The following is a 24,054-nucleotide window of genomic DNA, read 5'->3' as shown; positions in this document are numbered from 1 at the left end:
GCCTTTGTTGTTCCCCATACAACACACTCCACCAGACTCTAGACATTTTCACTGTCACCCTCCTCATCTCTACCTCCTCCTTTCTGTGACTTTGTTAGAGATAAAATTCCACCTTCTTCAGGAAGCCTTTCCTTATATCCCTTAATTCTACTGCCTTTCAGTTTTGTCATATGCAAAATGGGTATAGTAATTAATAACACCTCACTCATAGGATTATTGTGAGAATCAAATAAGATAATGTAGATATAGTACCATGCAAACATAAAAGAAAGTGCTGTAGAAATGGGATCTTTGTTTTTGGCAGGGCAATTAGGGTTAAGTGACTTGCCCAAGGTCACACAGCTAGTACATGTGTCAAGTGTCTGAGGCCGGATTTGAACTCAGGTTCTCCTGACTCCAAGGCAGGTGCTCTACTCACTGTACCACCCAGCTGCCCCAGAAATGGGATCTTTTAAACCACAACTTCTCTGGGCCTTATTTTCATCTATAAAATGGGGGAGTTAAAATAGTCTCAAAGGTCCTTTCCATGTGTAATAAACATTCTATGTTCTGAATTTTCCCTGCGTTATAAACTGGTTTACCTACCACACAACCAAAAATGGAGTACTTGGCAATAGTACTTTTTGTTCATTCTTTGTTGTTGCTGTGAATCTTGTAATCAGCAAACACAAACATTTCAAAATACAAGGGACAGGAAGGAGGATTGTACAAGAAAGTATGAACTTCTGTTAAATATTTTAAGAAATATATATGTTAAGGTTTTTTAAAAAATTCCATTGCTTTCTCTTCATTGCTTATCTCCAATCTATCTTGTGTATAGCTTGTTGTCCCCTCCAGTAGACAGTGAGCTTCTTGAGAGCAGGGACTGTCTTCTGCCTTTGTTTGTATCCACAGTGCTTAGCAAAGTGCCTGGCACAGAGTAGGAGCTTAATAAATGTTTATTGGCTCACTGACTTAGCCCCTGGTAGCTCAACCTCTTCTAGTATCTGGAAGTACAAATGTGGGCCATGACATCTAGCCCTAAATTTCAATCTTCAGTCTGGCGCCCTGTTCTTCTGGCTAACTCAAAATCTTCTAATACGGGTAGTGCAGGACAGTGGAAAGCACCCCACAAGAAGAGTAAACAATCTGCTCTTGGCTGTACCAGTAACAACTTGTATGGCATTGGGCAAGTCACGATCCTTCTGAGCTTCAGTTTCTTCATTCTCAAAGTGAGAGGGATTGGTGCACATTATCTTTGGAGCTCTTTAAAAAGATGAATGCTTCTAACTCTCTGCCTTGGTATCTGTTCACCTCTAGTATAATGATAAGGATGTGGTTGCCGAGAGAGGGGATATGAGTATTAAAAAAGAATCATTTCCCTGATTGTTTTTTTTTGTTCTTTTTCTTGGGTAAATGCCACCTTTTTAAAGCCAACAAAACTCAGTGATTCTGAGAATATAAAAATTTTAATGTATTCATAATTTTGAAAGGAGAATTGATAATACTAAGGGATATTTTGGGGGATAAGATTTCTATTCAGGAGTTTAAATTGCCCTAATGTAGAAATGGCTCAGGCACTCAATGTTTTAATGGTTACCTCCAAATAAATGGCATTCTTAAGTTCTCCCCTTGACCTTGACCTTATGCTGTTTTCACATAATTTCTTTAGGATAAACTCCTGGGAGATATCTTCTTATAGTATACATTGAGGCAGGCTTTTAGCAGAGCATTGCTATCATACAATTTATTGCTTTCTTTTAATTTTGACAGTGTAATTCTAGTAGCATGGGAAGTGGTTATTCTTCATGGAAGCAACATGATGTAATTGCTTTTAGAGAGTTTTACATGGATTGGTTGCGTGTTTACCTTCAAAATACATGTATTTTTTCCCTTAAATTTCCTAATCTAATGAAAAGTGACAGGGAACATAATTAAAACAAAGCAAAGGATCCGACGATCCATTATCTTGAAATATTCTGAGACACTGTTTATTAAAGAAAACTTTCTGTACTTGCTGAATAGCTTATGAGAGAGGCAACCTGCAGTAAGATGGAAAGCCTTGGATACAGTCCTACTTCTTCCACGCTTTAGCTGCATGACCTTGGACAAGTCCTTAACCTCTCCAGGCCTTGGGCAATTCTTAGTCTATACCTAGGGTGGAAACTTCCACACCAGGAGGTACCCACACTGATAAAAGCATAGGAGGAGGAGGAAGACCTGATATCTAGAGATTTCAAGCTCCTTTATGTTTGAATTATTTTCATTTATATTAAAAATTACAAACTAAGTGATAACGTTTTCAGAATCAGTACTATACTTAGATATTCAAATAGCACACATAGGCTCAATATACGTACATATCCACATACACACATGCAAGTGCATTGTTATTTTTGTTCACTAGGTTTTCAGTTGTGTTCAACTGTTTGTGACTCCATTTGGGGTTTTCTTGGCAAAGATACCAGCGTGGTTTGCTATTTCTTTCACCAGTTCATTTTGCAGATGAAGAAACCGAGGTAAACAGCATTAAGGGACTTGCCCAGGGTCACACAGCTAGTAAGAGTCCAAGGCCAGATTTGAACTCCGGAAGATGAACTTCCTGACTCCAGGCCCAGTGCTCTATCCACTGCACCACCTAGCTAAAATGTGTGCATGCACATATGCAAAATAAATACATATTCATACCTATATGCACATAAATAAGCATATACATATATGCATGTACATATATACTCACAATACACATATATTCTTATTCAGTCATTTAATCCTGTCTTATTCTTCATACTGTCCATGGGGTTCTCTTGGGAAAGATACTGAAGTTGTTCACTATTCCCTTCTGTGGTGAATTAAGGCAAACAGAGGTTAAATGACTTGCCCAGGGTCACACAGCTGTTAGGTGTCGGAGGCCAGATTGGAGCCCAGGCCTAGCGCTCTACCCCCTGAGCCATCTAGCTGTGTATATGTATGTGTATACATATGTATACACATACGTACTTGCACATATATACACAAACATATGCATATATGCATGTACACATGAGCACAGTACGCTGATACATATGCATATATATGCACACACGCACAGATGCACACAAACATACATGTGCACATACATATACGCATAGTCCTATACCACCATTCTCCACCTCCCCATCCCTGCTCAAATTCCATGTACTAGAGATGTTTAAAAATGTTTTCATTTGAAAGCTCAAAACCATTCCTCCCCTGTACAGAAGGTAACATGGTACAAAAAGAAGGCTAAATTTGGAATCAGATTCTACTTATGTCATTCACTGTCTATGTGACCCTAGGCAAGGCATTGCTCATTCCCTGGGCTTAGCTGTCCTTATTTGTTATAATTGATTAATTAATTAATTAAAAGGACATTGGACCAGATGACCTCTATGGTCTCTTCAAACTCAGAGTTATGACCCTACACCCTGGGTTCAAATCCCTGTTCTGTAATTTATTTGCTTTTTCACCTTTAGCAAATCAGTTTCTCTCTGTGCCTCAGTTTCCTCATCTGTAAATAAAATGGGGGTATTGAACTACCATAACTTTAGATGGCATCTCTGAAATTGTGGACTTGTAGATCTATCGAATACCTGAGCGTTTAGTCCACGGTTAACCGGCCATACCCTTTCCCTAGCCCTGCCAAAAACAAAACAAAACAAAAGAATCTATGAATGGAAACCATTCAAACTCACGGAGCTTAGTTTCCATCATCCTTTCAATATCGATTTGTTCGTTTATGTCGTATTTATGCCCTGACCTACTTCTGAAGGTAGTGACATGATTTTATTGTTAAAAAATTATAACTAAAGCAAGTAATAAAGTTGTAACTATATCAATGCATACTATAATGTGTACTGATACACTGCTACAGCTTCTAGGCGGTGCAGTGGAGAGGGGGCTGGGCCTGGAGTTAGGAAGACCTGGTGCAGTCTCAGGCACTTCCTAGTTACGTGACCCTGGGCAGATCGCTTAACCTATCTCTTCCTCAGTTTCCTCAACTATAAAATGGGGATAATAATAGCAACTACCTTACAGGATTTTTATAAGGATAAAATGCGATAACATTTGTAAAGTCCTTAGTGCCTGGCCCATGGTTAGCACTTAATAAATGTTTGTTCGCCTTCCCCCAATATACCTCTGACATGAGGTTGTAGTTCCTTGAGAGGAAACTGCTTTCTAAAAGCTGATAATTTTTGCTGCTTTTTTTCAGAAGATAACACCCAAGTCCAGGGCCAGTATTTACTTGTAAATGTATACAGGGGAAGGGAGAGGAGGACAGGAGAGGGGAGGGGAGGGGAGGGGAGGGGAGAGGGAAGGAAATGAGCTTTTATATAGTGCCTACTATGTACCAGGCACTGTGCTAAGATTATCTCATTTGATCTTCACAACAATCTTAGGAGACAGATGCTGTTCTTATCCTCATGTTGCAGTTGAGGAAACTGAGGCAAACAGAGTTTAAGTGAATTGTCTTGGGCAGGATTTGAACTCCAGTCTTCCTAACTCCAGGCCTAGTGCCTCCACTGTGCCTCCCAGCTGCCTTGTAACTACTACTCAAGGACTCTACCCTTTCACCCTAATTCTCAGTCACTTGCCCCATGGGGGTCTTAAAACTTCATGAAAATGAATAAATAGTACCTTAAAAAAAAGGAATGGATGCATAAGTATGTTACATATGTATTACCAATTTTCAAATTATCGGACTATACTAAAATGCTTGTCAGTCACTAAAACTTGAAAATGTTCACTCATAGACTTCAGTATCGTTCATTTCACCTGGAAGCTGCAAGAGATTCTTTTCCCTTAAGCACTACTCTTATGCACATATAATATAATTTGCATCATGGTATGTTTGTGCCTGTTTTATCTGACCCATGCTAGGCATAGTTTATCGCTGATTCTTCTTTGTATTTTCTCAATACCTAGTATAGTGCCTTGCACAAGGTAGGCAGTTAATAAATGTTTATTGAATTAACGAATAAATGTCTACATTTGGAATCATTTGAGTCTCTGCTCTCCTCTATTAGCCCAGATAATCAAGAATTCGTTGTATGTGATCAGAGTTATGGTTTCTTTCCACAGGATTATACTTTTTTTTTTTACTCTTGATAGCAAATAAAGTTTAAAAAATAACTTCAATATTCTTTCTTCTATACATAGGAGTGCCAGTCCCTAATCTTGAATGGTATAAAGACTCTGTCCCCATCAGCAAGCTCCGGAATTCTCGTTATAAATTGCTAGTGAGCGGAGGTCTGCGAATCCAGAAGCTACATCCCAATGACTCTGGGATCTTTCAGTGCTTTGCAAAAAATGAAGGTGGGGAAATAGAAACACACACCTACCTGGATGTAACTAGTAAGTATGCGATGTCAGGAACACCAAACAATAGTGATGCACCCTTTTAGACTCACATCACTTCAGTATGTGACAGCTGAACATTCATATATTTGTTATAGCTTTGGAGGAGATGAAAAGATACACTTGTTACATAAATTTAGATTGGCATTATCTGCTCTGTGGTTTTCTAGCACTGACCACACTCAATTTTTGCGAATAGCTTTTTAAAAGGAAAGGGGAGAAAAATAAAAAAACCAAAACCTCAATATCTTACTAGAAAGAAGTGAAGGATTAATAATGAATAAATATCTGTCTTGTTCTTTGTCTCTTGATCTTCTTTCTCTCTTTTATATCCATCCCCTAGTTTAGTTTTATTGAACAATTATAGTTCTTTTGTGAATTTCTTTTATGATCATATTAACTGAAATGCCTTGGTACATTTTTCTTTGAAAAAATAGAAGCATAAGGGTTTATCTTTAGCTCTCATAATATTAAAATTTTTCTTCTAAAATGAAGTGGAACTTGGTAATTATTGAATAACACCTTTTGCTCTTGCCCCATGAGACAAAATGCTTGGCTGAGTATGTCCTCAGACAGAATACTGTTTTTTGTTCAGTCACATCAATTGTGTCTGATTCTTCATGACCCCATTTGGGGTTTTCTTGGCAAAGATACCAGAGTGGTTTGCCACTTCCTTCTCCAACTCATTTTATATATGAGGAAACTGAGCCAAACAGTGTTAAGTGACTTGCCTAGGGCCACAGAGCTAGTAAGTGTCTGAAGCTGAATTTCAACTCAGATTCTCCTGACTCCAGGCCCAGCACTCTAACCCCTGTGCCACCTAGCTGCAGGAATAGTTCAACAATACTTAAAGCTGTGAGTTTCGGGGCTAGCTATGCATTTCAGACAAACCAGAATAAATATTACCTCCCACTAGAGTGTGATCTCCTTGAAGGCAGGGACTGTCTTTTGTCTCTTTTTCATATCTCCAGTGCTTAGCATCGTGCCTGGCACATAGTAGGCACTTTATAAAGGGTTATTGACTGGGTGGCTATGGTGGATTTTGGCAAACTAAAGGTGGTCAAGATGACCAAAGGTCAGTTTTTTTTACCGCAGTTTGGAAGATGAGATACTAATATAAGTATATCTAGATTTAAGCTGTAAATGGATTCTTAGAAACTTGGCAGCCTGAATCTTGGCAAATGAACTCATTTAAATTTAGATTTATAAGACTTATAACCTATGTGACCTTAGACAAAGCACTTAACTTCCCTGAGCCTCAGTTTCTTAATCTATAAAATAAGGACATTAAAGTAGATGGCCTCTGTGGCCCCTTCTACATCTAGACTTATGAACCTATGAACAGCCTATTATAAAAGAGTAATCTTTCATAAGCAAGTAGTGACTTTCTAATTTACTTTTTTCCCCTAAATTCAGATGTTTTGCATGTTGGATTTTCTTAAAGCAGGGCATACCAGTTGTGAGGAAAAACATATTCAGTACAGAGAAATGCACTATCTGATAGCTGACATTTCTGTCTTCCTCATAATAGCTCACATTTACATAGAACTCTAGTTTACAAAATGCTTTCCCCCCACTTGTGAAGTAGGTAATGCTCACATTATCCTTTTACAAGTGAAGAAAATGAGACTTCAGGAGGTTAAAAGACAAGCCCCAGGAGACCTTTCTCCCTCCGCCTCCTTTTCCTCCACTTACACTCCCTTCTACTCCATCATGCTGCTTCTCAGGCTACCTTACTGCAATAAAACTAAAGTAGGATCTGGAGGAGGAAATAAAAACTTCTCAAGAAAATGCTTAAAATAAGTATAATATTTCTTCCACTTATCAAACATGGTTTGAGAATGAAATGGTACAATTTCTTTAATATTTTCTTTAACTGAGAGTTACTGTCCACACCACATTTCCTTGACCTCCCACATAATGTCTATAACAAACTAGGCTTTGCCTGTAGATCTTGGGCCTTACTATTGTACTCTATTCCACTGTTTTCTGCCCATGCACTCAGTGACACTGCCCCCATCCTACACTTGGCTCCCATTCCTAGTAGGAAACAAAGCAACAGGCCACATATTGTACTTCCACTCAGGCATTTGACTTAGTGGAGAGAAGGCTTGGCCTAGAAGCCAGAAGATTCCAAGGTTCAAATCCGGACTCAGACACTCGTGACTCCAGACAAGTCCCTTAAACTCTCTGGGTCTCAGTTCCTCATTTGTAAAAGAAAGGTATCTGACTAGATGGTCTCTAAAGTGCCATCCAGCTCTACATCTGTGATCCTGTGATGCTTCTGTTAATTCCATTCTTCCTTAGCTCCTCTTTCATTATTACTCGTTTCCCAACAGCCCCTGGACTCCAGTGATCTCAAGATATGTAAATGAAAATAGTCCTTCACTTCTCCCCGCCCCACCCCACAAAAAAGTTGTGGATTTTTTCTAACATATCTAAATGGACAACTTTCTTTTTTTAAAAATCTTTATTTAATATTTTTAGTTTTCAGCACTGATTTTCACAAGAGTTTGAATTACAAATTTTCTCCCCATTTCTACCCTTAAATGGACAACTTTCAAATTACTATAATAAAATAAAATAACCTTTACATTCACTAAGACATCAGTGGAGATAATCATTCTTACATGATGTGAAAAATATTCAAGTTCCGGCAGTGCATTGGGATCTTTACTATGAACATAAATCCTTATTACCTCTCATTTAGACTACTGCAATAGCCTCCTAATTGGTCCTTCTGCCTCCAGTCTCTCTTATCTCTAATCCATTTTCCACACAGCTATCTAAATTGATATTTTAAAAGATAGGTCCAATCATATCATTTTTTGCCTCCAGAGGCTCCAGTAGCTTCCAGATTTTGTTGTTTAGTCATTTTCAGTGATGTCCAACTCTTTGTAACTGCATTTGGGTTCTTGGCAGAGATACTGCAGTGGTTTGCCATTTCCTCCTCCAGCTCATTTTACAGATGAGGAAACTAAGGCAAACAGAGTTGCCCAGGGTCACACAGCCAGTAAGTGTCTGAGGCCAGAATTGAACTCAGGAAGATGAGTCTTCCTGACTCCAGGCCTGGTGCTCTATCTACTGTGCCACCTAGCTACCCAGATGCCTCTAAAATAAAACACAAATTCCTCTGTCTTGCATTTTAATCCCTCTATGCTAGTCTAGAAGCTTCTCAACATTTCCAGGTTCATTGTACATTAATCTGCTTCACACACTCTACATTTTAACTGAATTGGCCTACCTACAGTGGGGAAAAATGCTCTTAATACTAAGGAATTGATGCTATATCTGGCATATCACATTTATATCCCTTCTCCATTCATTCTCATGGATTTTCTGGGTTGACTAGAATATATTCCCTCCTCCACTTTGCACCATCACTAACTTCCTTCAAAGTTCATGTCATATAGGAGGCCTTTCCTTATCCCCCTACCTTCTATGTAGTTTATATTTGTTTATCTCTGTTCAGCATGATACAGTGGGAAGAATTTTGGCTCTGGAGCCAGAAGATGTGTTTTCAAATCCTGCCTCTGATACTTACTACATGTGTGACTTTGGGCAAGTCCCTTAGCCCCCAAGGTGTTCAGTTTCTTTATCTGTAAAATGATGGAGTTGAACTAGCTGGCCTCCGAGGACCCTGCTAACTCTAGGTCTGTCAATGGCTCTGTAATTCTGTGTTGTTCCTTTCCAACAGAACATGAACTTCTTGAGAGCATTGTCTTTATATCCCCAGAGTCTAGCACAGTGCTTGACAGATAATAGGCATGTAATAAATGCTTGGTGAGAAAATGAATGTATTTATGATGTGTTTAGGGAAGGGAAAACCCTATAGATGATGAGGGCCCCAGGAGCTCCCATGAGCAGATGATATGGCCTCTTTAACAAAACTCAAAAGACATCAGGCTAAAATCCATTCAGAAAAAAGAATGCCTGCCACCTAAATGCAACTGGTTGAGCAGTCCATTGAGTTAGTTTATCAGCACATTTGTCATTGGCGGGCAGTGCAGATAGAGAATAAGCTAATCTCAGAATTGAATAGGAAGAAAGTTGGCTGGGTGGTATTCAGGAAACTGCAGTATTTCCAACAGTGCCAGCTATCTAATACAAAGCCCTTCTCTTTAATGCCAGTATTTTTTTATGTAATGTTTTGTGGCTTTAAATTATGGAATACTACAGTCCCTGAAGAATCAGGCTCACAAATGATCAAAAAGGCCATGAAGAGAAATCCATGGTGGTTGTAAATAGGCTGCTGCATCTTCCCAAGGTTGGTTTCTGTTAAGAAGTAAAAATATTAGAGCATAACACTGTGGGTAGAGAAGGGATAGAAATTGGACTGAATCTGTAATGGACCTGCAACATGTTTCAAAAGTTGCTTTTTGTTTAAATCTCCTTCAAGTCATTTGTCATCTTACTGTTCCTTAAAAAACTATGCTTCATACTTCAATGGGTCTTTGATCTCCTTGATGTGGGTACACCCTCCAATGGTGCAGATTACAATGAATCCATGCCTTTTTATCTTGTGCTATTCTTGTCTGTGTTCTCCTATACATCTACCATAAAGCATCTCCCCAATGCACTAGAGGGTCTTTTAACATTCTGTGGATACCAGTGTCAGACACAGGCTGTCCATTCTTAGCCTTTGGTGTTGCTATGTGAGTAGCCCCCTCCTTTCCTGATCACCCGTTTCCTGGTTGATGATGTTTATACCACGCTTCTGCAGGAGTCACCCTTGTTAATATTGGACTACAGCCTTCTTCTGTTTACCTACCTCCCCTAGGTCTTTGGGTCACCTGCAGTTTTGAGTCTTTGGAGCTTTGGGGAGTCCGTGACTCTTAGCAGCATAGCATCACTGGAATAGGAAGAGGGTGGGAAGGAAAGCTGATGTTAGACTAAAACTTACCTTTTCATAACTCCTGCTCATACTTCCTACTTCTGCCCTCTGAGACTAAGACAAATGAGTCTGGCCTATTCCATATCACAACCCTTGAAGTGTGGGAAATAATAGGGACAGGTAATAATAATTGCTAGCATTTCCATAGTGCTTTAAGCTTGCAAAGCGGCTCACATATGTGATCCCGTTTCATCGTCACAACAACCCTATGAGGTAGCAGCTATTATTTCCTCATTTTATAGATGAGGAAAATGAAGATGAGAAAGATTAAGGGTCAAACAGTGAGTAAAGATTTGCACTCGAGTCTTATTGACCAAGTCCAGTTTTCTGTCCACTGCACTAGCTAGCTATTGTTATGTGAGGATCTGAATGGGAGTCTATATAAACAAGAGCTTATTATATAAATCAGGAATCCTGGGGCCTAATATGTGTTCTTCCATTAAGCTTACCAGGTGGTCTTGAGTCAAGCCTCTTTAGACCTTTGTTTCTCCATTTATAAAAGCAAGAGTAGATGACCTCTAAGGTCTCTCCTGCCTCTGATATTTTGTGAATCTCATTTGTTCGAGAGTCACATTTACTTTTAAAAGCAAAATTTTTTTAAGTTTCCTTAGCTTTTTAAGATTAAAGCAACTTGTTCAGTTTATCTAAATTTTTTTCCTTTTTCTCTTTCATATTTATTTTAAACTATTCTTATACCTCCTACAATGTCTCATTTTCATATCTATGAGTACCATGAGATTTTATTTTCACTTAAGAAGTAAACAAAATTGAGCAGTTCCTTGGAGATGAATAATCAAAGGTTATAGTCACTTCTGCAAAGTTTTCTTTCCTTTTGTTTTAATGGTTATACCTATTTCTTTGATTCATGCTATAAAAATTGATGTGAATCTCCAAAGTGGTAGCTTGAATATCTCTAAAAGAGGTTCCTTGTTTTCACTTTTGTTCTAAGATATTGCCCCAACATTTACTCGGCGTCCAGTGGATACCACCGTTACAGATGGAATGACAGCAGTGCTCACCTGTGAAGTTTCAGGAGCTCCAAAACCTGCTATCACATGGAGAAGAGGTATGTGTTTGCATTTGTGTTGGAGTTTGATACTAGACCCTATTGAGATAGAACCATTCCACATAAACCTGGTCATTCTAGATTGTAATCTCTTAGGAAATGGGCTGTTCTCTTCATTGACCCTCTTTCTGCTTCATCTAAGCACCTCATACTTTGGACGAGGAGGCTCTTAATGAACTGTGAATGAATGTTGACCTGGAGCAATGTACTCTTACAACTGGAGTTCTCTTTCACCTTTTTTGGGGCAGTGGAAGTAGAGAGGAGGTGTGGTGGTATGTGAATGGGTCTGGCTGTGATTTCATCAGCATAGAGAACCCAAGTGGTGGAAACTCTTTCTACTGATAACAGATTCTACTGATAACTTAAAATTGTAGAGGACTTGGGAAACTGACATGTTAAGTGACTTGCCTAAGCTCACAGAACTCATATGTGACATAAGTAGAATTTTAAGCCAGGCCTTCCTGATTTGGAGGCCCACTTTCTACACACTGAGCCATGCTGTATCTTTATGAAAGAAAAAGAAAAAAAAAAGAAAACTAAATACTTTGTGTAAGATCCCTACCAGAAACAATGTTCTATGATTGTGTAAAATCAGGGGAATTCTTTTTTGTTCTCACATATTTAAAATTTAGTTATATGTATGTGTATGTTTATATATACACATAGAAAAAGGAAAAATGTATACATAATACACATACATATAAAGTGGAGAAAAAGGAGATATATATTTATTAATTTATTTAGTCATATATATTTACTAAATATTCATTTGTTTATTAATTTATTTGCGGGGAGTTGGGGAGGAGAGAAGGAAAGAGGGAGAGTCACTGTACCATAGTGGAAAGCGGGCTGACCTTAGGGAAGACCTGGATTCAGGTCATACAGGCCCGTAATATGGTCAGAAATTGCTTAACCTCCCAGTCCCCCAAGCAACTCTCTAAGACCATAAGTTACAGAGAAGTTGCAAATCTGTATCAATAGGGAGAGTTTATGAAAGCAGGGCTCCCTATCATAATGAAACCACAGACACAGATGTCCCACCATAAATATTTCTTTCTCATGTGAGTGTATGTGTGTAAGAGTGAGACAGATGGTGAATACATCTCTACTGTAGGATTATTTTGATCCTTATTAGTATCATTTGTGTTAAATCTTATCTTCAGTGTAAAGATTGTTGTGATAAAGTAAGGCCTACAATATGTGCTTATGAACTAATATAGTTTTGAAAATAAAACTGTTTGGGGAACAGGGCAATCAGAATATATGCTATCTTGGAGTGGGGGGGTAGAAATGGGGAGAAAATTTGTAATTCAAACTCTTGTGAAAACTAATGCTGGAAACTAAAAATATTAAATAAATAAATAATGAAAAAAAAGAAAAGAAAACTGTTTATTGGTCACTTCTTTTGTACTCAATGAATTACTTGTACTTGATCAATAAATCTTTTTTGATTGATTGATTGATTTGCCTAACACAGGAAGTGCTCAATAAATACTTGTTAAATTGAACGAATGAATACGGATTGCTTAATAATGTCTGTGGAGCTATGTATGAGTACGACTTAGATACTTTTGGCAGCTGCCTTAATTCCTTCAGGCTCCACTTTCAGCGGGACAACCATTTGGACACTGTAGATCAATGTCCCGGATGGAAAATGGGGACAAGGCTTAATCTTGATAAGCCTTAATGAGACTTTGTATACTGATTGTAGTACCAGTGTGTATACTGCAAAGGCAAGAGCAGACATTCTTTTGGTTCCTTATTTATCAAGCCATTCAGTGTTTACTGGGCACCCAATGTAAGTACTGCATTTAGGAAGAACATCTAGGGTAATCTTTTAATTTCCTAAATTGAGTTTTTAGTGACTGGAAAGAGTTACTAAAGCTTCTAAAAGTGTGTCTATCTTCCTTTTTAAAATGGGAGATTCTGACTTAGTTAATTTAAATATACCCTGAAGCAGACTAGCAACCATTCACCAAATCTAGATATCTTTTCAGCTTGAAAAGATCTCTTTCCAGAGACATGATGGCTCTATGAATTTTGTTACAATAAATGTTACTATATTTTAGAAGTGTAGTGGCTCACTTATTCTCATTTCTTTTCTCTGTCATTTTTCAGGGAAACAGATTTTGGCCAGTGGCTCTGTTCAGATTCCTAGATTTATCCTTCTTGAGTCTGGAGGCCTGCAGATAACCCCAGTCTTTCTCCAGGATGCTGGCAACTACACCTGCTATGCAGTCAACTCTGAAGGATCTCTAAATGCATTCGCCATGCTGACTGTGTGGAGTATGGATAACACTTTATGTGAAATCTTCCATTAATCACAGCTTAATCAGGGTGTCATTTTTACTTAGGAAATATTATTATGCCCTTGTCGTTTCTCATTTAATCAAAAGAAAATGGTTATTTTTACAACTAATTTACTAAAATCTATTGAGTAATTAACTTAATTTTCAGGTTCTAAAAAGTAGAATATATAGATTAAAAAATTAATGAAACAACTGTGGAGAAGGAATGTTATCCATACTGTCACGCCATGACACAAAATTGACTTGTTGGTTAATCTTAGGGCAGTAGTCACCTAAGAAAACTAAATTAAGAAATAAAATACTTGTAAAAATATTCTTCATTATGCCAACTAATTATCAAGCAAGATACTTTTGGAATATAGCAAAATAATGAAGCAGTTATTGTTTCTTGATTCTAAGCCAAAAAACCAGCTCCCTATAATTATTATAAGAGCACTCATCTTCAGCTCTCATCTGTCTTTATTGTCTCTTCTAAAACTCAAAATACTTTTAATTCTACAAGAGGAAGAGTGTGTAACCGAAAATCATTCCTTTCTTTAGATTTCATATTTTTTATATAGTATCTATACTCCATTCTGGCCTATAGTCCAAGCACATATACTCGAGAAATTCCTTTTTTTAATAGGAAACAGAAAAAAAATCACCTCACAAAATTTGTAATAGAAATAGCTATACAGTTCAAGTGACTTTTAATTTGCATGAATAGAACACTGGATGCAAGTCACAGAACCTGGATCCCAGATCTGGTATATACTACCTGGCTTACCTTGGACAAATTACTTAACCTCTCGGAACCTCAGTCTTCTTATCTGTAGAATGAGGAAGTTGGACTACATGATCACTGAGCTCCCTTTCAGCTCCTTCTGTGATTCTATAAATATTTTTAAAACTCTAATCCATTTCTTTAAAAAGCTGAATCGTGGTTTATTTCACATTGGTTTACCTTACTTTGTGACTTATTTAGAGGTCACTTTAAAAAATAGGTCATTACATTTTGTATGAAGCTTGTTTAACTGTTACTCTCCTTTTTCATTTTAAAAATACTATATAAGTATACAGTGAAATAAAATCTCTCAAAATCAAATTTCTAACTTACTCCCTGGGACCTCCCTACTGCTTAATTGGCCAATTCTTCATGCTAATAAAGCCAGGCTTCCTTCTCTTTGATAGCCATTTCACATATTCATCTCTAACCCACATCTTATGAAAGTTAAGTTGTGGAGGCAATATGACATATTGGCTAAAGAGTTGACCTTGGAATCAAGAAGACTTGGGTTCAAGCCCCACCTATTCCTCTGACAATTATTATCTGTGCTATCCTGAGCAAGTCGCTTAACCCCTTAAAAAAAAAGTTTATCCTGGGACCATGAAGTGGGAATTCTCATAACCAACTGATCAGGAGATTTACTGGAACTATTCATCTTTCTTTGTGAAATTCAGCATTGTGCTCATCTCAAAAATTTACGTTATATTCTCACATATATTTTACATGAGCAATAGGTGTTATGGCCATCCTCCTATATTTCTATAAGAAGGCATTATAAAATACAATATACAATGATAAGGATTTAAAAGATCATTGGATCATGCATTTAGAGATGGAAGAGACCCCAGAGGCTGTCTATTCCAACTTCCTCATTTAGATAAGATGAAGAAGCTGAGGCTCAAAGGGGTCAAATGACTTGCCATGATCATGCATCTTGTAAATGTCATAGGTAGGCTTTGAACCCAGCTCTTCCTGATTCCAAGGCCAGAGCTCTGTCCACTATAATATGTAGGTTTGTACTTGACACTGTAGCTACACAAATACATTTGCATAGGATCTTTAATACACATATGCTAATATATAAAGGGCCAAAATTAATTTTCCGTGATCTGTCCCTTTTTGACTTGTGCATGCAACTTACTTTAATGTTGTGGTATTGGTAGCACTCTCAGGTCTCTTGAAGTTCTACAACTCATTAGCTCTATGATTTAATTCTACCACCTGCTTTCATTTCCCGAGAACATTCTAAGATCTTCCATTTATAATTTTTTTTTGCCAACATAAGAAAGAACTTAGAACTCTCAATGCCAGATAACCAGATGATTACCACCGAAGGTAGAAACTCTCTCGTAATTTTGTCTGAGTTGTGACTTGTGGTTTCTTTTAGATCGTACTTTTATTGTCTACCCTCCTGAGGACCGAATCGTTATTAAGGGAACTACAGCCACCCTGCACTGTGGAGCAATTCATGATCCTAGAATTCCTATCAGGTTAGTATAGTCAGGTGTTCTTGGGGTTTGCTTGTTTTTGTGTTTGTGGTTTTTTGTCTGCATATTGTTGTTTTTTTAATATTCTGTGGGCATATAAAATTAAGTCATTAGATGAAGAGGAATTTTAGGAACCTCGATCACAGTTGTAGACCCCTGATTGCTGTATCTTAAGGTTGTAGGCTGTATCATTAATCACCCAAATCCCATTTTCTCCTTCAGCCTTATGTATTATTTACAGTGAGCTATGTTCCACTTCATGACTTCAATACAGCTTTTCATGATTTTGCTGCCAAGGTTAATACACTATCTGTAAAACGGACTTGTCAGAGGCTGATAGTTAATGAGAGAAAAATCCAGAGGGATCGAATAGGATTTCAGAAATGTTTACTCTGGGACTATGGAATACCCAGGAAGAGTCTTCTTGCACTCCTAGGAATATTTCATAGCAAAATGAGGGGAGGAAAGGTCTGGAAAGTTAGAAGAAAGGAAATCACAGTTCTCTAATGAATTTACAACAAAAGGCATTTAAAAACTTCAACTGGATGACTTGTAGCTTGAATTAAGGAATAGGGAGTTTTTCATCTTTCTTTGAATTCACACTGGGAGTGTAGTGACTGAAAATTTGATGATCTTGGTGAAAAAAGTCCAATGATTAAAACAAATAGTTACCCATAGAAAGCTCTTCTCCACTATAAACAACTACTTGTATAATTTTGAAAAGTAAAGACAGAACTTCATAATAGTTTTATGTTGTTGGGGCAACGTTGAAAGTAATTTCTAAAAATTATTATGAACTTTTTTTTCAATCTGCTCTTACTTCCAAAAACATCTGATAATTCCTGACATATCTATAGCACTTTGTGGCTCCTCAGACACTTTACGTACTGTATCCTATTATAACCTCATAATAACACTACAAGGTAAGTTATTGTCCCCATTTTATGGATAAGGAAATTAAAGTTGAGCCAAAGTTGATTCTTCTAGGGTCATGGAGGTGGTAAATATTCAAACCAGGATTCAAACTTAAGTCTTCCTTAACCTTAAGTCCTATACCTCATCTATTAGTCTATGTTGCTTTCTAGAAAGACTGAATGAAAGACTGGAAAGACTGCCCATCAATTGGCTGAACTAGTTATGGTATATGAGTGTGATCTGAAAACCTGGGAAGACATATGAACTGATGCAAAGTAAGAAGAGCCAGAAGGGCAATTTACACAGAAACAAAATTACAAAGATAATCAACTGTGAAGAACTTAGTAACTCTGATAGATGCAATGATCCACCACAATTTCAAAGGACTCATAATAAAAAATACTATCTGCCTCCAGATGAAGAACTGATAGACTCAGAGTGCAGATTGAAGCATATTTTTTTTCTTTTTCTTATTCCTTTTTTAAGAATATGGCCAATGACCCACATATAAAAAAATATTTATAGCAGCTCTTTTTGTGGTGGCCAACAATTGGAAATTGAGGGTATGCCCATCAATTGGGGAATTGCTGAACAAGTTGTGGTATATGAATGTAATGTAATATTATTGTGCTATAAGAAATGAAGAATAGGCACACTTCAGAAAAACCTGGAAAGACTTATATGAACTGATGCTGAGTGAAGTGAGCAGAACCAGAACATTGTACATAGTAACAGCTGCAATGTGTGATGACTGATTTTGATAGACTTAGCCCTTCTCAGAAATGCAAGAACCTAAAACAATTCCAAAGGACTCATGATGGAATATACCATCCACATCCAGAGAAAGAACTATGGAGTTGGAGTGCAGAGCAAAGCAGACTGATTTCTTTTTTTGTTTTGTTTTGTTTTTCTTTCTCACGGTTTCTCTCATTTGTTATAATTCTTCTACACAACATGACTAATGGGAAAATGTGCTTAATAGAAATGTATGTATAGAGCCCATAGAAGATTCCATTCCATCTTGGGGAGGGAAGTGGGAGGGAGGGGGAGAAAATTTAAAACTTGTGGAAGTGAATGTTGAAAACTAAAAATAAATAAATTAATAAAGAAAAAAAATGGCCAAAGCAAAAATGTTTTGTATGACTTCATTTGTGTAATGATTAAGACTGAGTGAAGTCATATCTCTACCAATAGTGCATTAATATGCTGAACAGGCAGTTTTCAAAATGAGAAATCCAAGCTATGAATAATCACATGAAAAAAAATCTTCCAAATCACCAATAATTAGAGAAATGAAAATTGAAGCAACTTTGAGGCTCAACATGACACTCATAAGACTGTCAAGTTGACCCCCCAAAAGAACATGACAATTGTTGGAGGACGTATAAGAAAATAGGCCCAATATTGTAGGATGAGTGGAGCTATGAATTGGTCCAGACATTCTGGGAAGCAATTTGGAACTACATCCAAAAAGTTACTTAAGCTATGCATACCCTCAGACTCAGCAATATGACTACTTCCCAAAAGATATCAAAGAATGTAGAAAAAGACATTTATGTAGAAAAAAATCTTTTTAGCAGCTATTTTTGTAATGTCAAAGAACTGTCATTGTAGAATGACTGAACAAATTATGGTATGTGAATGTAATAGGATACTACTATGCTATAAGAAATGATGAATATAATCATCTCAGAGAAACCAGACGAGACTTGTATGAACTGATACAAAGTGAAGTAAGAACAAGCAGGAAAACAATTTTTGAAGTAATAGCATTATAAGAAAAACAACTTTGAGAGACTTAAGAATAAGCAAACATGATTTCAGAGGACTGATGATGAAGCATGCTACTCACCTCATGATACAAAACTGATGGACTCTGGGTGCAGAATGAGACATATACTTTTGGACATAGCCAATATAGGAATTTGTTTTCTTTTTTATGCAAATTTGTTAGAGGAGTTTTGTTTTTATTTCTTTTTTTTCCTAATGGGGAAAGATTGAAGAGAGAGAAAATGTTTGTTAATTGAAAAAAAAGAAAGAAAATACACTAAAAAGAAAAAAAAAAGAAATGTCCTCCACCAATGAAGATGGGCAACTCCTTGGCAGCGTATAATCTTAGACAATTATCTGGAGCATTGAGACAATGAATGGCTTGTCCATGTCATAAGCAGGACTTGAACCTTGGTCTTCTTGACTTCCAAGCTGGTCCCCTATATACTATGTCACATTTTCTCTTGCTATAGGTAGCAAAATGAATAGAGCCAAGATTCTATAATTCTTCTTTGCAACTAATTACCCTGATCAAGATAGAAAATGGACAGAAGGGCTAACAGATTTTTCTGGACCATGGAAGTGAAATGTTTCTTTGAGTCTTACATTTAAAGGAATAGGAACTCAACTAGCTAGAGGAACAAATGAGACAACTGAACAAATATGAAAGAAATGAACATATGACAAAATTACTCATTTGTCTTGCCTGCCCATCTCCAGTTTTTTCCAGCATGAAAAAATCTTACCATGCATCAAATTTAGATTCAAAATGGTTTAAAATGTTGGAAACCATAAAGGAGGAGATAGGAGAAGCTTAAAATTACTCTGAAGATGTTGAGATACTCTATTAGAAATGTGCATCAGGAAAAGAAAAGGATTAAATTGTTTAAAATGTTTTTGGTGTGATTTCAGAAAGTAATAAGGATGGCTAAGTCTGTCTTTCTGCTTGTCTGAAAGTTAGCAGAGAATTCCCTTTGATTTTCAGGACATTATTATAGCTTTTTGGATGCGATTAAACATACCCAGCTTGATCCTATGAATGTGAAGGGAGAAAATTAGCCACTTTGGGCATCCATTAATGTTTTCTTGCTACTGGTTTGCATTGCACTGGAGGAACTAATTTATTCGGATACCATAGTTACTGGTATAAGTGAAAGCTCCTCCCCAAAGGAGCAATTTACTCATTTCTTTCGGGTAGAATCAGGCCCATTATGTCTCAGGGTAATTTCAGATAAGTAGTTTTGTAAATGTCTGGCTCTGTGCATGTTAAAACTTTAAAGGATGGGGCATATTTTGGAAATCAAATCAATTAATTTTGAAAAGTAAAAACAGCACTTTCATCCCATGAGGCAATGCATATTGGTCTGTACCCATAGAGATCTGAAGACTGGACAGGCTCTTAATTGACTCTATATTTGAAAAGAAAACGTGCTAAAATTGCCATAGATAAAGATTAAAAGAGAAGGAAATGTAATTTTAAGGACAATTTGCTATAATGGTTGGATTTTGAGGAAAGCAGGTTTAGGAGATGTAATTTTTTTCCCTCCAAGACTTACATAGTTCTATTTGGGGGATTTTTCCCCAATTATCCACAGTATTTTGTGTGGCTTTTCCTAAAGATTAATCTGCTTTTTAAGAAGTCATCCCAGGTCAGACCAGTTGAATTATGGTTTTTCACCTTGGGGTGTCTAGTTGCTCTCATGACTTTTTTCATTTCTGCTTCTGAAATAAATGAGCAGATGCAATTAAATTTTTGTGTTCTCAGTTTTATATTCTAGTATGGGGGGTATGTTTGCTTTGTTTGTTTATTTGTTTGTTTTTGTCCTTTGCAGTCTTTGAATTTACTTTGATAACTAATGGTGATAATTGTAAGAGCAGTTCCTGGTCTTTTAAAGTGCTGTTTTGTGGTTGGATCCTTGTTTGACCTAATTAATATTTTTAAACATTTTCACCTACAGATATGTTTGGAAGAAGGACAACATCATCATAAATCCAGCTACAAGTTCTAGAGTTGTGGTAGAAAAAGACGGTTCCCTTCTCATTAGTCAGACGTGGTCAGGTGACATTGGTGACTACACCTGCGAGGTTATTTCTGATGGAGGGAATGATTCAAGAATGGCTCGATTGGAAGTGATGTGAGCATTGGATCTACTAAGCTTTGTTAATTCTTGTCTAATGATATGCATTATTACATACAATGACGGTTATTTTGAACACTTAATTTCATACTTCTCCCCACATGTACAATCAGTTGCTAAACCTTGTTTCTTCTACCTTTACAACTTTTCTTACATCATACCTCTTCACTCCACTCATAGAGTTATTAGAATATTTCAACAGCCTCCTAATAGGTCTCCTTACCTCTGCCTCAAGTCTGTTACTACCCCAGCCCATCTTATGCACTCATTACCAAGATAATTTTACTGAAGTGCAAATCTGACTATGTGACTCTTTGACTCAATCGGCTTCCATGGCTTCCTAGGATAGGCGACAGAGACATACAATCTGTGTGACCAATAAAGCAGACCAATAAAGCATTTACTGAGAGCTTGCTATGTGCCAGACATGAGGCTAAACATTGGGAATACAGATACAAGGAAAAATCCTCAAGGAGCTTACATTCTAGGGTGAAGACAACCCATGAGAAGAAGCTGGTTAAAAGGAGGTGGCTGGGAAGAGGAAGAGGATGCAAGACGTAAAAGTTCAAAGAGTTAAGAGTAGAACTAAGAGAGAAGTGGGCAGGAATGGACTGGGGACTTCTTTAAATGGTAGCCCCATATAGAAATTCACTAATTAGAGGAGGGGGCTACAGGGATGACAGACTCTCCAGGGTGAGAAAGTTGCTGGGGGCAGAGGTAGAAAATAAAGAATATAAACATATGTATATGTATGTGTATATGTATACATATATATTTATGCACTCTCTCACATGCAAACATATACATATAGAGAGATACAGAGATAGAATCCTTGGTTTAGCTTTTCAAGCCCTATAGCAACCTGGTCTCAACCTATCTTTCCAACTTCATTGTACATTATATTCTCTCCTGTGAACTCTGTAGTCCAGTCAAACTGGCCTTCTCTCTGTTCATCACATTCCTATCTCTCATCTTCATGCCCTTGCACTGGACATCCCAAGTGCCACTAGTCAGTAAGATTTTGTTGTTGTTCAGTCGTGTCCAACTCCTTGTGACGCTATGGACCATAGCCTGCCAATACTATCCATGGGGTTTTCTTGGCAAATATACCAGAGTGGTTTACCATTTTCTCCTCCAGTAGACTAAAGCAAACAGAGGTTAAGTGACTTGCCCAAGGTCATAGAGATAGTGAGTGTCTGAGGCTGGATTTAAACTTAGGTCTTTCTGTCTCCTGGCCCAATACTCTATCCACTGAGCCATCCAGCTGCCTCTCAATCAGAAATATAGCCTCCTTACCTCTGCTTCATAGAGTCCCTCTAATGCTTTAGATGCAGTTCAAATACCCCCTTCTTCATGAATCTGTTTGTGATTCCCTAATGCTAGTGTGCCACTGCAAAAACTAATATATACACATATACATATACCTATACCTATACCTATACATATACGTAATATATGAATATATTACATACATATATATAAACTAATATTTATTTCATTCTATATATTTGTATCCCTAGGTGCTTGCAAAATGCCTGGCATATAGTAGGCACCTAACATGTACTTGGTAGATTGATTGATTGATTCCCAGTGTCCTGGATCAGTATTCCTAGTCCATCCATCATACTGAGTATCCATATGCCTAACAAAGGGTCCTTAAGCAATTTAAAGAAATGCTTAGGAAGTTTCACTATTATATTAGTTGACTTGTTTATTGATTATAAACCTATTAATCAATTTCTTCTTGTTAGTGCCTCCCCTCTCCCTTCCTCTCACCATAAACCTTCCCTTCTAGGGCATAAAGCTTAAATATCTAGTACAGCCTTCTATTCTTCTGTCCTTTATTCATTTATTAGCTCTTTTTTTTACAAACTGTACCCTCCTAGGAATTGCTTCAGGGCACAAGTACAAAATTAAAACATGAAAATAGATGAAGCATGGCATTGCAGCAATTAGGGCAGCAGTAAACAAAATTGCATATTATAAACCATCACCTCTCAATTTTTTAAATGCCACCCCATTAGGAAAAGCCACTGTAAAAAGACAAGTCTTACTGGACTCTGCTGGGCCTTGAATCAGAAAGGAATTCCATACAGAAGGATCTTACAATAAAAAGCATCTTCCCTCCTCATTCAAGGTCTATATGAGATATAAGAAGATGTTACAGGAGTCTCCCAGCTGTTCTCCATCATTCTGATGGTCATGACAACAGCAACTGTTAACTGACACTTAGGTAGAACTTCAAGATTCACAAAGAACTTTCTTAGCAACAACCCTGTTGTTCAATCTTTTTTCAGTCATGTCCAACTCTTTGTGACCCCATTTGGGGTTTTCTTGGCAAAGATACTGGAGTACTTTGCCATTTCCTTCTCTAGCTCATTTTACAGATAAGTAAACCAAGGCAAATAGGGTTACATGACTTGCCCAGGGTCACACAGGTAGTGGCTATCTGAGACTGGATTTGAACTATGCCACCTAGCTGCAATGACAGCCTTGAGAAGTAGGAGACACAAGCCTTCTTGTGCCCATTTTATAGATGAGAAAACCGAGGCTCAAAGAAATGAAATAATTTGTCCATGGTCATAGAACTAGTGGTAGCAATAAGAAGAATTCACATTTCTATAGAACTTCAAGGTTTATAGAACAAATCTTCCTCACAGCAACTCTTTGAGAAAGGCTGTATAAAGTATTAATATTTGCATTTTACAAATAAATTGTATGGTTTGGGTCCTGATCCAGTGTTCCTGATGCTACCATTCTGCCACACCAACTACCTACAGTACTGTTTTTTATTTTTTTAAAAAATACACCACATTGCCTTTTTCAATGATAATATTAAAGTCTTTCTGTCATTAACAGGGATTCCCAGCTAAATGATCATGAAACCCAGTCTGTCTGTTATGGCATAACATATGCCAAATCTACCTCAGATGCTTCCTAAGTGTGTGGCTCTGGGCATGTCACTTAACTTCAGTCTGCCTCAGTTTCCTCTTATGTAAAGTGCGGACAATAATAGCACAAAGGTTTGATATGAAGATCAGATAAGATAATATATGTCAAGGGTTTTACAAACCTTAAATCACTATATAAATATTAGAGCCGGTGTTTTTATTGTTTGTCACTGTTAGTTAGCTCAAAGCTTTGAGGAAATGAAAATGCTCTGATGCCCTAGGCCAGGAGCTTTTCTCCTTGTTCTCCACCAAAGTCTTGCCACTTTACTCACTAACCATGGGGTGATGCCCATCCCCTGTAGGGTCACCTCTTTACCAAAAGTAGGAATATTTTCCTTTCAATTTACTAAAATAACTGACTCCTTTTCTCTCCTCTGTTTCTTCACTTGTTGTTGGCTACTTT

The 24,054-nt window shown here is 37.3% G+C and overlaps 1 protein-coding gene across 2 annotated transcripts in view; it reads left to right on the top strand.

Annotated features, from left to right (window-relative positions):
- Positions 1 to 24,054, top strand: part of SDK1 (sidekick cell adhesion molecule 1) — a 1,168,267-nt gene that overhangs the window by 800,439 nt on the left and 343,774 nt on the right. For both annotated transcript variants that reach the window (XM_036741470.1, XM_036741469.1), the window contains 5 exons: positions 5,158 to 5,352; positions 11,199 to 11,315; positions 13,434 to 13,601; positions 15,778 to 15,880; positions 20,521 to 20,697. In XM_036741470.1, the coding sequence (XP_036597365.1) occupies positions 5,158 to 5,352; positions 11,199 to 11,315; positions 13,434 to 13,601; positions 15,778 to 15,880; positions 20,521 to 20,697 (760 nt within the window). The remainder of the gene's footprint in view (positions 1 to 5,157; positions 5,353 to 11,198; positions 11,316 to 13,433; positions 13,602 to 15,777; positions 15,881 to 20,520; positions 20,698 to 24,054) is intronic.

This window comes from Trichosurus vulpecula, chromosome 1, assembly GCF_011100635.1.
Source record: "Trichosurus vulpecula isolate mTriVul1 chromosome 1, mTriVul1.pri, whole genome shotgun sequence".
Classification (NCBI taxonomy): Eukaryota; Metazoa; Chordata; class Mammalia; order Diprotodontia; family Phalangeridae; genus Trichosurus; species Trichosurus vulpecula.
The sequence above is the reverse complement of the archived record's forward strand: the minus strand, read 5'-3'. Positions and strand labels throughout refer to the sequence as shown.